This window comes from Ranitomeya variabilis, chromosome 4 (assembly GCF_051348905.1).
Source record: "Ranitomeya variabilis isolate aRanVar5 chromosome 4, aRanVar5.hap1, whole genome shotgun sequence".
NCBI classification, from domain to species: Eukaryota; Metazoa; Chordata; class Amphibia; order Anura; family Dendrobatidae; genus Ranitomeya; species Ranitomeya variabilis.
The window spans coordinates 521609256-521624255 of NC_135235.1; the positions used below are offsets into that span (position 1 = coordinate 521609256).

At 38.4% G+C, this 15000-nt stretch overlaps 3 protein-coding genes across 4 annotated transcripts in view; all 3 read left to right on the forward strand.

Annotated features, from left to right (window-relative positions):
* Window positions 1–2976, forward strand: part of HOXB9 (homeobox B9) — a 3713-nt gene extending 737 nt beyond the window's left edge. The window contains exon 2 of the mRNA XM_077257680.1: window positions 2011–2976. Coding sequence (XP_077113795.1) covers window positions 2011–2246 — 236 coding nt within the window. The 3' untranslated portion in view covers window positions 2247–2976. The remainder of the gene's footprint in view (window positions 1–2010) is intronic.
* Window positions 2977–8715: 5739 nt separating this feature from the next.
* On the forward strand, window positions 8716–10572 carry HOXB8 (homeobox B8). 2 transcript variants are annotated; one of them, XM_077257681.1, is made up of 2 exons: window positions 8716–9215; window positions 9478–10572. In XM_077257681.1, the coding sequence occupies exons 1-2, from the start codon at window positions 8789–8791 to the stop codon at window positions 9792–9794; spliced, it is 744 nt and encodes a 247-aa protein (XP_077113796.1). In that variant the 5' UTR covers window positions 8716–8788; the 3' UTR covers window positions 9795–10572. The 2 variants fall into 2 exon arrangements, with proteins under 2 accessions (XP_077113796.1, XP_077113797.1); XM_077257682.1 differs by having other exon boundaries at window positions 9481–10572.
* An 800-nt stretch (window positions 10573–11372) lies between these two features.
* The window catches only part of HOXB7 (homeobox B7), a 4006-nt gene continuing 378 nt past the window's right edge, over window positions 11373–15000 (forward strand). Inside the window, exons 1-2 of the mRNA XM_077257683.1 lie at window positions 11373–12808; window positions 14593–15000. The exon at window positions 14593–15000 is cut by the window's right edge and continues 378 nt beyond it. Coding sequence (XP_077113798.1) covers window positions 12412–12808; window positions 14593–14846 — 651 coding nt within the window. The 5' untranslated portion in view covers window positions 11373–12411 and the 3' untranslated portion in view covers window positions 14847–15000. The remainder of the gene's footprint in view (window positions 12809–14592) is intronic.

Below are 15000 nucleotides of genomic sequence, written 5' to 3' on the forward strand. Positions count from 1 at the left end.
GATAGATAGATAGATAGATAGATAGATAGATAGATAGATAGATAGATGGATGGATGGATGGATGGATGGATGGATAGATAGATAGATAGATAGATAGATAGATAGATAGATAGATAGATAGATAGATATGGGATGGATAGATAGATTAATAGATAGATAGATAGATAGATAATAAATAGATATGAGATAGATAGATAGATAGATAGATAGATAGATAGATAGATAGATAGATATGGGATAGGTAGATTAATAAATATATAGATGGATATGGGATAGATAGATAGATAGATAGATAGATATGGGATAGATAGGTAGATATGGGATAGATAGATAGATAGATAGATAGATAGATAGATAGATAGATAGATAGATAGATAGATAGATATGGGATAGATAGATAGATAGATAGATAGATAGATAGATAGATAGATAGATAGATATTGGATAGATATAGATAGATAATAGATAGATATAAATATATAGATACAGATAGATACAGATAGATAGATAATAGATATATAGATAGATAGATATAAATTGATAGAGATAGATAATAGATAGAGCAATAACTCTATACTCGGACAGTCTCCCTGATATATGACTTGTGCTCTTCTCCACCTCCACGGTGTAATGTACTTACTGTCCCTTCTTGTGCTCCTGTCACTTTAAGGATAATCCAGTATCATTTATCTGCTAGATAATTATGCATATATGCTAATAGTTGTACCCTCAATATCTGACAATGCACAACCTGTATTTACTGTTCGTGTAATTACGGGTGAATTGAAGAGCCAATATTGTATGTAACCAGTGCTACCATTATCTACAGCTCTCACTCGTTGATCTGTATGTAATAAACATTCGTGTGTTCTTTTGCTCTGATATGATCGGTAGTTGCTGTATAGGATTTAATGCACGATTAATATACTGTATTAGAAAGGACCCGAACGAAAAAAAGGAAAAATCCTGCATGAGTAATTAGCAATTGTAAATTTAGAAAAACATCAGTAGCTGCAGATCCAGGAATCCGCGCAGTCTGCCCTGACATCGCCGCCGCCGGATTATCACCTATTAATTATTCACTAATTTAAATCTCTTTAATATTTCATTTTCCTGCACATTATCCGGAGCAGGAGGATGCGGCCAGACACAGCCTGTCATGTGTATTTCACCCCAGAAAACGGGTTTATTGTGAGAGCAGAAAATACATAATAGTCACCGATAAAGCAGCACACCGGTCACTGCCTGCTGCAGGACAAACACACTCCTCAACCCCTGCCTCAGAAACATACGCGAGATTTACTCATGTCACATATATATATATATATATATATATATATATATATATATATATATATATATATATATATATATATATATATATATATATAGTGTGTGTGTGTACAATCTATGTCACTAGTATCGTGTGTGTGTATATGCATATATATTTATATAGCTTGTGTGTGTAATATGTATTATTAGCATTATACGTATATTTATATACATATGTGTTTGTGTGTGTGTGAATATATATATATTTATATATTTTGTGTGTGTAATATATATTAGTATTATATGTGTGCTTATATACATATATGTGTGTGTAATATATATTATTAGTATTATATGTATGTGTTTATATACATATATGTGTGTGTGAGTATATACATATATGTGTATATATTTATATATATATATATATATATATATATATATATATATATATATATACACATATATACACACACACACACACGCGCGCGGCTTTCCTTATGTATTGATCATTTATCTATCACTCACTCTTCCTCTCTGAATCTTCTGCCTGTAATCTCTTATTATAAGTATATGGCTCTCTGCTCACCTGTCAGTTATCTGGCTGCCTAGATCTCTTTATGTCCTCATTCCCCCATGTATCTGTGATTATATCTTTGCTTACTAGTTATTGCCATTGTATAGAACTAGGACTTTTCTACACATTTAATCTTTCCTTTTTGTCCGTTTCTTGCGCAGATAACCCCTCTGCTAACTGGTTACATGCCAGATCCTCCAGGAAAAAGAGATGTCCTTACACCAAATACCAGACCTTGGAGTTGGAGAAAGAATTTTTGTTTAACATGTACCTGACCAGGGACAGGAGGCATGAAGTGGCCAGGCTGCTCAATCTGAGCGAGAGACAGGTCAAAATCTGGTTCCAGAACCGGAGGATGAAAATGAAGAAACTGAACAAGGAGCAAGGGAAGGATTAACCCGTCCTCTTCCCCCTCCAGAATGCACCTGCTCCCTATTTATGATGCCACTTGCCTAGGACTCGGCCATCTTTCTTTGCATGACACACGGAGGCTGTAGGTAGTAGCCAGCAGGCAGCTAATGTTCTTTTCTGTGCCGTCCTGTCCTACATGTTGTCCCTCTATAAAGGATGTGGTACCTGCCTGCAGGTGGGAAGCTGCACCTGGGTGTCTCCTCGCAGTCCGCAGATGAAGGCACAGCCATCAGCATTATCATACAGAGATACAGATATATTTAATAATCACTCTCTCTATCAGAAGTTCAGCCAGCAAGACCCCCTTTTATACTGAGCCAGAAGATTATGACTGAAAGCACACTGGGGAAAAAAAATCCCGATTTGCTAAAATAGTTTTTTAGAAAAAAAAAAGCAATTTACAAGAAAAAATATAAAGAAGTAAAAAAAAAAAGTTTCCTTTGTTTTTAGTACACTAGATCTACAGAAGACGGTGAATGTTCCATAGAAGTAGCTATTTCTAATTTATTGTGAAATGAAGTTTATACGAAATGTAGAATTTGTTCTTGTGTCAAGTCAAAGTATTTGTATATTTTTATGTTGTTGAAATCTGCTATACTTGAAAGTTTTGTGTTTGTGTGTAAATATCTATTAATGTAGTGTGTACTGGGGCTGACCCGGCTGTTTACAATGGACAAGTTCATCATGTGTTATTTGCAAACCATTATTAAACTACAGTAGTAATATAAGCTGCCGGCTATCCTCTTCATTTATCACTGCACACTGATTTCATATACATTATTCTTTACATATATAGGTAAATATGTGCGGGTGGGTGTATAAATATACATATACTTGTTACACTTAATGCGGTGTGTATTTATACATATACATATATGTTGCTCAATACTGGGTATCTAAATATATGTCCTATTATATATATATATATATATATATATATATATATATATATATACATATAAAACTTAGTACTGTGTGTACATTTATATATCAATTAATTCTGGGTGTGTATGTATATATGTATTAATATATATAGCTTAATACTATGGATACACAGTGTATGTGTGTAGATATATATCGTTGTATGTATACATATATATATATAATCACTTAATACTCTGCATGTGTGTATATATATATGTGTGTGTGTGTTTGTGTGTGTATTGAAGTTCGGCTATATATACATATATATACTCGCACGTTATTAAACATTTGGAATATATATACATCTATATACATATATGTGCATACATCTGCAAAATATGTGTACATTCAATAGATATGAGCTATAAATAAACAAAAAAACATATCCTATGTGTTGAATGCATAACTATATTACCAACACAACTAATATATGTGTGTATATATATATATATATATATATATATATATATATATATATATATATATATATATATATATATATATATACTGTATATATGTGTGTGTGTTGCATGTGTGTATGCATATAAATATCTGTAGGTATATAGTAAAGTATAACATCTATTTCTAGAGCTATATTTCACAAATAGCTTTTGCTCTCTGATTCTTAGACTGTAGGAAGGCCCAGAGATTGCTATCATTGTGACATGTATGGAGAGGGTGTGTGGAGGAGATTGCATTGTGTGCACACATACTGGTGACCTGATTTATAGAAAATCTCTCATCTGTCAGTCCCAGCAACCAGACACCAATGTCCTTTTAATATTTTATTTTCCACCGACATGAATTAAAAAATAATAGGACTTTTATCACTCAGGGAAGCCCAGCTAGAGCAGAGGACTGATGTTATCCTGGAAGAGGCTCAGCCTTTGCTGCTCTCTGTCCCTCTCTCTCTCTCTCTTTTAGGGGCCTATTTGCATAATTCTTTGGAAAAACAAAAAGGGATGAAGGGCTTAAAAAGCAAGTGCTGGTGATAAAAAGGAAAATTCCGTTTAGTGCTGTGTCATAAAAGTATATAAGGGCTGTAAAAGTTTATAGGCAGAGAAGTGAGGAGACTGAGGAAGTTTCCTGGCTACAGAGGGCTGGGACTGGGGAACACGTAAATACCTTTCAACAGCTCAGATAAAATATATGATGAGGCAGAGGGAAGCTGGGAATTTCTGGAGCTTTTCAGAAGCCTTGGAAACTCCTCTCTGGGGTTTAATGTCTTTTGTTCTTTCTTTCTTTCTTTCTTTTTTTTTTTTTTTTTTAACTCTGAGCAATTCCTGGCTGCAAGAATTCAGGCCATAAACTTTCAAACAAGAGAACTGTGGCCAGACGTCTGAAATTGTGTTTTCTTTATCAGTATCATACCAAAGCTGTCCAGACTCTCCCCCAGTCCAGCTCCAGTAAGTGCTTCCCATTTACTCCTTTATTTAACTACTTACCATCACCTAGAAGATGTTTCAGGCAATACATACGCTCCTTTTTTCTTTAAAAAAATATAATTATATATATATATATAAAACAGAAATAAAAAAAAATAACTAAGTGATAAACGTATACATTAGCTTTTAATAACAAAAGTTGGAGAACTTGACTCTATAATGGTATCATTCAAGTTATTCTTGGAAGCGCTCACTAGGTGGCGCTGTTGATCTATGAATTTTGGATTTTTGTCTCCAGTCCTTATAAACTACATAGAGAAAAGCTTTAAAAATTGCACTAAACCTACCCCTTTTTACATAACAAAAATAGCTGTTCTTTTCCTTCCCAGAAATTGTTATGTCTGTTCGTCATAAGAAATAAAACACCAAAACAAAATATCTCCTAAATGTAACTTGAGCGAATAATTCAGCTTTATGACACTGTAAAACGTTTTAACAATCAGTAAATTAGTGAAGAATAGCACAGGGGGAAGATTAGTATACTTTAGGATTGCTAGGATGCCGTTCTGGATAGATTCTTCCCTGCAGATCGCACAGTGATATCCAAATACACTTTAATTATATTGAGTGTTATGTGATAATAGGACCTTGTGCTGACAGATCTTCTGGTCATTTCTGGAAACCTCCTGTCAGGGAAAGTGGGTGCTAGATCACCAGAGGATTCATCAAGTTGTAATCACACAGGATGAATATGACATTCGGAGGCATAATCTGTAAGATGGTGTAATTAGCATGATTATGTGGAAGAATTCTGAGCATTAAACCAAAGAGCCTGGCTTCGGTGTGCCCTAATTTCCCATTGTAAAGCAATGTTACCATAACCTCTAAATCTATGGGGGCATAGTCTGATATATTCCATAATTTAATTTAACAATCCATTTAATTTACAGCAAAAAGTACTCCTGAGAACCATTGCACCTCTGTGGAAGCAATAGTGCATGGTTTATGTAATGGTTTATGCATGTATATGCTTGTGTGTGTTATATATGTATATATGTTTGTGTGTTATGTATGTGTGCTATCTGTGTGTTGTGCATGTGTTTGTGTATGTTTGATGTGTGTGTAATGTGTGTTCTTTTTGTGTGTTATGTAAGTGTGCTATTTGTGTGTTGTGCATGTGTATGTTTGTTTTTTTATGTATGTTTGATATGTGTGTTCGTAGTGTGTTTGTTTATGTCCTATATATTTATGCTATTTGTGTGTTGTGCATGTGTTTGTGTTTTTATGTATGGTGTTTGTTCTATATGTGTGCTACCTGTGTGTTATATATGTTTCATGTGTGTTTCCTCAGTGTGTGTTTTATATGTATGTGCTATCTTTTTATTGTGCATGTGTTTCTGCTTATATGTATGTATGATGTGTGTGTTACATATGTATGCTATCTGTGTGTGTTATATATGTTTGAGTTGAGTTTTCAGTGTGTGTGCATTATATATATATATATATATATATATATATATATATATATATATAATGCATATTTTTCTGTTTTTACGTGTGTATGATGTGTGCTTTATACTTGGGTGTACTAACAAGTTCCGGTCTTTTCTCTATCACCAGTTCGCTTTATATTTCACAATGTTCCCGTTCAATGTCTCTTTCTCACAGGTAAATTGCAAAACCAAGCATGAAGTTATATCAAAACGTATTAATCAATAGTATAGTGTCGCAGATCTTGTATTAATAAATATGTACTCCTTGTACACTTCTGTGCAAAATCTCCTGAACTGTGACACCAGTAAATACAGATACAAAGGTAACACATTTGTCAGCTGAACAACAGTCTTCCATAAATATTATTTACCAGACTCCATTTAAATGTAACATTTGCTTACTGGAATCAAAGTCACATCACAGTAAAGCGCTCTCAGAAAGAGATATATTTCTATTGCCTGATAATGTGTCCCAATATAGTCATTTATATTGAACAGGTAAATACAATTCAGGCCTCGGAGGAAAGGTAGGTCCTAGGTACATGTAGTATTTTAGTGTGAATTAGGTCTGAAGGAAAAAAAAAAAAACAAATGTAAAGTCTGAAAGCCATCATGTAGTATTAAGTATTTATCAGATATAGAAGTGACAATTAATATGTGAAATTGCTAGGTGATAAATATAAATAATATAAATATAATAGATAGATAGATAGATAGATAGGTAGATAGATAGATAGATAGATAGATAGATAGATAGATAGATAGATAGATAGATAGATAGATAGATAGATAGATAGATATGGGACAAATAGATAGATATGGGATAGATAGATAGATAGATAGATAGATAGATAGATAGATAGATAGATAGATAGATAGATAGATAGATATGAAATAGATAGGGGATAGATAGATAGATAGATAGATAGATAGATAGATAGATAGATAGATAGATAGATAGATATGGGATAGATAGATATGAGATAGATACATAGATAGATAGATACATAGATAGATAGATAGATAGATAGATTGATAGATAGATATGGGATAGATAGATAGATAGATAGATAGATAGATAGATAGATAGATATGAAACAGATAGATAATAGATAGATATGGGATAGATAGATAGATAGATAGATAGATAGATAGATAGATAGATAGATAGATAGATAGATATGAGTTAGATAGATAGATAGATAGATAGATAGATAGATAGATAGATACTGTAGATAGATAGATAGATATGAGATAGATATGAAATAGATAGATAATGGATAGATATGGGATAGATAGATAGATAGATAGATAGATAGATAGATAGATAGATAGATAGATAGATAGATATGAGGTAGATAGATAGATAAAAATGTTAAATGCATACTCCTACATAATCACGCTAAGAGAACTCAAGGGAATCCCTGCAGCATCTGATATAAATGGACATGGCGCCTGCAGCCACAGCAGCGCAGTACACTGTAATAAAGGCGCCTATAAAGCAGTGCCTGTGGAAGGCGTTTATGAGAGGTGAATGGATCTGTGTGTTTTATCTGAGCAGTGCGATAAGGGGATTATTATTATGTGCAGGGATGATGGAGGATGGGGGACGCATAGGGACACCAGCAGTGACAGAGGCCAATGTTTGGGGGTCATCCCTGCCTTGTTCCCCTGCCTGGCCTGTGTAATAATAAGCAGTTGCCTGGAGGGGAAAGGAAAAAAAAAGGAAGAAAAAAAACAGTAAAAAAAAAAAAAGAGAAAGTGTTATTGTGAAGACAATGATGATTTTAATTCAGTATTGACACTCGCAGCATCTTGCTATAATAATGTGTAGGGTTCCAATCGAATCTGCTATTTTATCGCTGTAATGGAGAAGCCTCGTAAACTGCTAACGCTTTTTATATTCTGCGGCATAAACAACATCCCCATCTCGGCTTTACAGCCTTTTATAGTTTACTAAACACTTTACAGGCCCCCTTTTCTATGGGGGTGGGGGGAGGGGGTGTTCCTGCACCTTTATCAATAATAGGGGGAATTGATCATTAAAATGTTAAATATGACTGGCTCGTTTGTTTTAAAATATGTTTAGCCTAAGAAACTGTATGATTTGATAACTTGTATTAAAATACCAATTACATTTATTGGACCCTGTAAAAACTCGTAGCAATTAAATCGTGTACTTTTACCGTTTTCTAAAGCGACCCTGACATTTAAAAAGGCTAAAACTGCCTCGTTAAAATTTCCAAATTAACGACTAAATATCCCCCCTCTAGAATTTTCCGCACTCCCCAAAAATGGCTCTTCGGGGTGGGCTAGGTATGTGCTATTTCTTCGGTGGGCTCGTGTCTCTCCACCTCTCCCCTCTCCCAATCCTGCGCGCAGTCCTGCTGGAGCGCTGAAGCCAATAGGAGGAGGCGCTGCTAATAGATGCAAATGTTCGTGAAAAGACGCTGCAAAATATGAAACAAGTCATTTGCTGCGAAGTAAATCACAGAAACTGTTTATGAACTGGCAATCCCTTCCTGGAAATGTAAAGCGACAAGTCTTAAGTGCTATTTTTTTGATTATGATAAAAAACAAGGGATGCGATCTCATCCAGGCATAGACTTTTGATTGTATCTTTCTTTTATATTCCTGGAAATCAGAGCCACAACCAGCCAGGATATTTTTTGCTTCTTCTTCTTCTACTTCTTCTTTTCTCTAGTCTGTAAAAAAGAACAATTAAAATGAGCTCCTATTTTGTCAATTCACTCTTCTCCAAATACAAAACAGGGGAGTCTTTGCGCCCCAATTACTATGATTGTGGCTTTGCACAGGACCTAGGTGGCAGACCCACAGTGGTATATGGACCCAGTGCTGGGGGCAGCTTCCAGCACCCTAGCCAAATTCAGGAATTTTACCATGGAACGTCCTCCTTGTCCTCACCCTCTTTCCAGCAGAACCCTTGCGCTGTGACCTGCCATGGGGACCCCAGCAGCTTCTATGGATACGACCCTCTGCAAAGGCAGAGTCTGTTCAGCAGCCAGGACTCGGATCTAGTGCAATACACCGACTGCAAGTTGTCTTCAGCCGCCGCCGGCCTGGGGGAAGAGGCAGAGAGCTCGGAGCAGAGTCCCTCACCCACACAGCTCTTCCCATGGATGAGACCACAAGGTGAGCAGTGGTGGATCACAACCATAAAGTGACCCTGTTTTATGGGGGGGGTAACTAGTGCACTTGTAAATTGCTTTATAGTCTAATTGCCCGGATGGAGGTTTGGGTTTTACTGCTGGACACTTCCCAGGCTCCTCACACCCTCCTTCCCCAGCCCTTTGTAGCCTGTGCTGCCTCTATTTATTTGACTGTATACTCTTTGTACTTTGTGTTTGTCATATTTCCGACCTTATTCTTATTCTTGACCCTTTGTCTTCTCCAGCAGCCGCCGGACGCAGGAGAGGCAGACAGACCTACAGCCGCTACCAGACCTTGGAGCTGGAGAAAGAGTTCCTCTTCAACCCCTACCTGACCCGCAAACGGAGGATCGAGGTTTCTCATGCTCTGGGACTTACTGAAAGACAAGTCAAAATCTGGTTCCAGAACAGGAGGATGAAATGGAAAAAGGAAAACAACAAAGATAAGTTCCCCAGCAGCAAATGTGAGCAGGAGGAACTGGAGAAACAGAAAATGGAGAGGTCACAACAAGACACTGAGGACGCATTGGATGGACAAAAGGGCGAGAAGAGCCTGGACTAGTGTGGACCTTTGGAGCAGACGTTCTCTAGTTCTCCCAGTCCTCGCCCTGTGTTCCTGGAAAGAACAGGCGCTCTCCAACTGTCCCCAATCCTCGTCCTATGTTCCTGGACAGATGCAGGAGGGGGCACAATGTTGCTGTAGCTGTAATCCCCTCTCATCCGACTTAAAACCTAACCAGAGCCCCTAAGACAAGGAGAAACTACTACCTTCTTGAGGAGGGAAGCAATTGACTTTGTAGTGTTTGTGTATAACGCAATAGCTTTTGTGGATGATCATTTGGGGGTTGTTTTGTTGGGAAAGGTTTGCTCTAGAAGTTGTGTGTGCACTATTTCTCTATGTGGTTTACTGTATTTTCTTTACATATATATATATATATATAAAAGAACAGACCAACAACATGAAACTGCCTAATTGAGCTGTAGTCCCCCTCCCTCTAACACACTGCTAGATCCCCCTCTTGTTGTCCCTGGCACCCCGCATTCTCCTTGTGTGCGAGGATGTAGTTAGCATGCGCCCAGTGAAAAGCCACTTGTGATTTTAGGGTTACTGTGAACAGAGTGTATACTGTATACGTGAATTCCTTTAACTAGGGGATGGGATAATTCTCTATTTTATGGTTCTGCACACTTTGTCCTATTGTCTAAACATGGAAGCGGCGGAAGAAGGAGTTACAATAAAGTTTACAAGAGGGATTGTGGCAGCAGTGAGTTTTGATGCTTCACTTCCTCCACTTGGGGTGAAAAAAGGAGAAATAAAGGTGTCCTGTGCTCAGATAATGCGATCTGTAAGGCCACTTATTGGGCTGTGCATATGATTAGGGCTTGGAATGATTGGATCAACGGGAGGAGAGAGCCATGGATCCTGGATGAGTGCAGGTAATCTCATTTTATGCATAAACTATCTATCTATCTATCTATCTATCTATCTATCTATCTATCTATCTATCTATCTATCCAATCTCTATCTATTCCATATCTATCTATCCCATATCTATCTATCTGTCTGTCTATCTATCTATCTATCCATCTATCATCTATCCCATATCTATCTATCTATCTATCTATCTATCTATCTATCTATCTATCCTATATCTATCTATCTATCTATCTATCTATCTATCTATCCTATATCTATCTATCTATCTATCTATCTATCTATCTGTCTATCCCATATCTATCTATCTATCCCATATCTATCTCTCTATCCTCTATCTGTCTTGCTATTTGCTATATATATATATATATATATATATATATATATATATATAAAGATAGAAGTTTGTCTCAGTGCATTGCATTTACAATACAGGTCTTAACAGTATGAGAAGGTTTAAAAAAATGTAAATATGTGAATACGATTAAGTTATTAACACGAGTTACTTTTGTATTATACTTTATATAGGAATTTCAGCCCTAGTTTGGTTAATTGTATCTGTAATGTGTGTTAGTGAAGATGAATATCACTAACAAGTTCTGCTGTACAGCACTCATGCCTATTCTTTATGGGGATGGCGGGGGTTATGTATGTATATATTATTAGGAAAGGGGTCTGCAAACGTTACGTTACCATGGGCCCCAGTATATATAACAGTGATAGTGAGATATAGAATTAAAATTATTTTTTTGCTCAGTTTATAAATTTGCAGACCTTCGGGGTAAGACTGGTTAATGTATGTAAATCTGATAATTAGACAGATTAGCACAAGTTTCTTTTAGATAATTATCACTGTATGCATACAGATAGTGGGGGCCATCTAGTTCATTGCATTCTAAAATACACTTAAGGTCCATGTAGTGTAAGAAGGAATGTAAAAAAAAAAAAATAAACATAAAAAGACAAATCAGACTCTACAATTCAAGAATAGTGAATGGCAGTGTCTATTAATGATTAAAAAAAATAATAGAACAAGTTTCAAAAGTAAGAGGCTGTACATAGGGAAATGGATGTGTGCATCCTGGCACGAGAAGGGTTAATGCATAAAGGTACAGAGCAGCTCAGTGTACGTGTCCAATGACCTCAGAATGGATGGTTGGGAGTGAGACAAGGAATGAGAGTGATCAGAGCCTGAGACTTGTGGGGACCTGGTTCTGGCCCATAGAGCAGAGCCCGACTGGGCACATCTGCCAGCAGTAAGAGGCACGATCTCCCGTCCGGATGGCTGGGCTCTGTGGTTCGCATTACGCATTAATGACTATGGCCCAGCTAGCGCGATCTCACCGGGCGCAGACAGCAGCCTTACAGCCAAATCAATAGCGGAATAAATAGGCTGGCGGTGTGTGCCTGAGCAGTGGGTCTGAGCAGTGGGATTGCAGCAGATTACCGCTCACTTATCGACTACATCGCCAGTGCACTTTATATCATAGATCTTAGAGGACATCAAATATTTATCATATTTTATAAATCCAGCTCTACAACATTTTTTTTCCACATTATAAGAGCTGTGGGATGCATGGCCTGGATTGGGCGCTGGGAAATCACGTGTCCTGCAGTCACATGGTCAGGGAGGAAAAAGGGGGTCCTTTTTGGTGTAAATCTGGACTCTAATTCTGTAATATATCACGGTACCTCGTAAAACCGACACTAAAACGTCCCGGCCTACAAATCATCCGGCCAAATTATGAGTTCATTGTATTATGCCAATGCTTTATTCTCCAAATATCCAACTGCAACTTCTGTCTTCCCGTCCGGAGTCTTCCCGGAGCAAACTTCGTGCGCCTTCGCCTCCAGCACCCCGCGGCCGGGCTATGGCTCTGGGAGCGGGGCGTCCTTCCCGGGCTCCATGGCCGGCATCTACAGCAGTGGGGGCAGCCTGCAGCCCCCGGCCATGTACCCCCCCTCCGGCTACGGCCTGGACGCAGCCCCCTATAACATGCACTGCTCCCCGTTTGAGCAGAACCTTTCCCTGATGTGCTCCGGAGACTCCTCCAAGCAGAACTGCACAAAGGGCGACCAGAGGGACCCGGAGCTGCACCAGGAGAGCAACTTCCGAATCTACCCCTGGATGAGGAGCACAGGTAAGAAGCAGGAGGGAGGGAAGGAGGAAGGAAGGAAGGAGGGAAGGAGGGAAGGAAGGCACCTTAGGGATGGAGAGGTGATTACAGGGCGCCTGGGATTAATCCCCGCTCATCAATGGCGCTCACACCACAGTGATTGGGATGGCGGGGTCACACACAGGCAGAGACGTGATGGCCAGTGATCTGTACAGAGCCCGGGCTGGAGATGTGGTGGTACCAGCCCGGGATTGGGGGAAGTTTACAAGCAAAACAAGCGAGCACCATAAAATCAGGGCTAAGGAGCTGTGCACACACCAGCAGGGATGATACACGGTGCAGGATGCCCGGTATATACTGCGAGCTGGCAGATCCTCAATGTGCAGTAAGTGGCTGACAAAGGGGAAATGGATTCCAGCAATTCATGAGAAGCATTACACTGAGCTAGAGGCAGATCAACAGGGACATGGTTATTGTGGAAATGCCTATCCTAGCCCATATGTACATATCTATCTATCTATCTATCTATCTATCTATCTATCTATCTATCTATCTATCTATCTATCTATCTATCCCATATCTATCTATCTATCTATCTATTTACCTATCTATCTCATATCTATCTATCTATCTATCTATCTATCTATCTATCTATCTATCTATCTCTCCATCCATCTATCTATATATCTATCCTTCTATCTATCATTCTTTCCATGTATCATCTGTCTATCATCTGACTATCAATTATCTATCTATCTATCTATCTATCTATCTATCGATAATTTATCTACCCGTCTATATATTTATCTGTCTATCATCTGACTATCAGCCTATCTATTTTTCCCCCCGAATGTAAATAACAGCTACTTTTTTTTACTTATCTTCTCTGTTATATCCCAAGGTATCTTAATGACCTGTCCCAGTTATAATTATATAATTATAATTGAAATATACTCAAATGTATCTGTTGGAAGGTTTATCCGGGGTAGTTTACAAAGTCTGCACATAGCACTGATATCTAGAAAATGGAAATTTTTGACAGGCAGTTATTGTGTGTGAAGTGAATGAAATAAGTTTGTTGATAGTCTCATAAAGCTGAGATGTAAGTCAGCTCCTACAGGCGTAATAGGAAAGTTTCTGCATGTAGTCTCGTTGTAATGATAATTTGAACCAGGGATAATCCCCCCATTGACCACTCAACTTCCAAATAGTAATCCAGCAATTCGTCACAGTGGATGTAATCTGACCACAAACGCGTGTACTACATATAAACACATGTGCATTGTGCTGTGCCCAGACAAGACCTAATGTTATAGCCATTATTCTTTCCCTCTCACTTATATCTAAATGCTGGTTGTCTACAGAAAACCCTAAAAAATTAAATATCATCTTACTAATGGTCTGTAGGCCCCCACTGGAGAGCATATCTGATTACTAAAGCCCCCCCATAGATACTTATACAAATACCTATCTATTTATTAATTATTCTTTCAGTCCCCTGCACCGAATAACATTTTTGATTACAGCCCCCCCACAGTCTTACCTATCTGATTAATCCTGGCCCGTAGTGCCCCACAGCCAGACTCCAATTCTGAACCCCACACAATTATGTAGCTGACAAATACGTTACATCACCATCATGGAAAAAAAAGTATTCTAGAACCTAGAGAGAATGGTGCTCTAGGCTTTCTAGATAGCAGATTCCAGGCAAGGTGTGCCCCCCATGAATGCTAGTCCCCCCCCCCCCATGCATTACACTGTAGCCATAGTGGCCTTCAGACTGATCCATGCCCCTTGTAATATTGCAGGCACAGACAGGAAGAGAGGCCGCCAGACCTACACCAGGTACCAGACCCTGGAGCTGGAGAAGGAGTTCCACTACAATCGCTACCTGACGCGACGGAGGCGCATAGAGATCGCACACGCGCTCTGCCTGACGGAGCGACAGATCAAAATCTGGTTCCAGAACCGCAGGATGAAATGGAAAAAGGAGAATAAGGCTTCCAGCCCTTCCTCAATCAGCCAGGAAAAGCCGGAGACTGAGGAAGAGGAAGAGGAGTGACCAGACCCTAGAAAAGACTGGTGCCCCCCCCCCACAAGATCCACTGGCTCTCCTGGATCCTGTCATACTACCTAGATCCCTTTTATACTATAGGGTTAGCTACCTACCCCAGTGCCCAGTGTGGTGACAGACTAGGCTCATCTTGATGTGACTC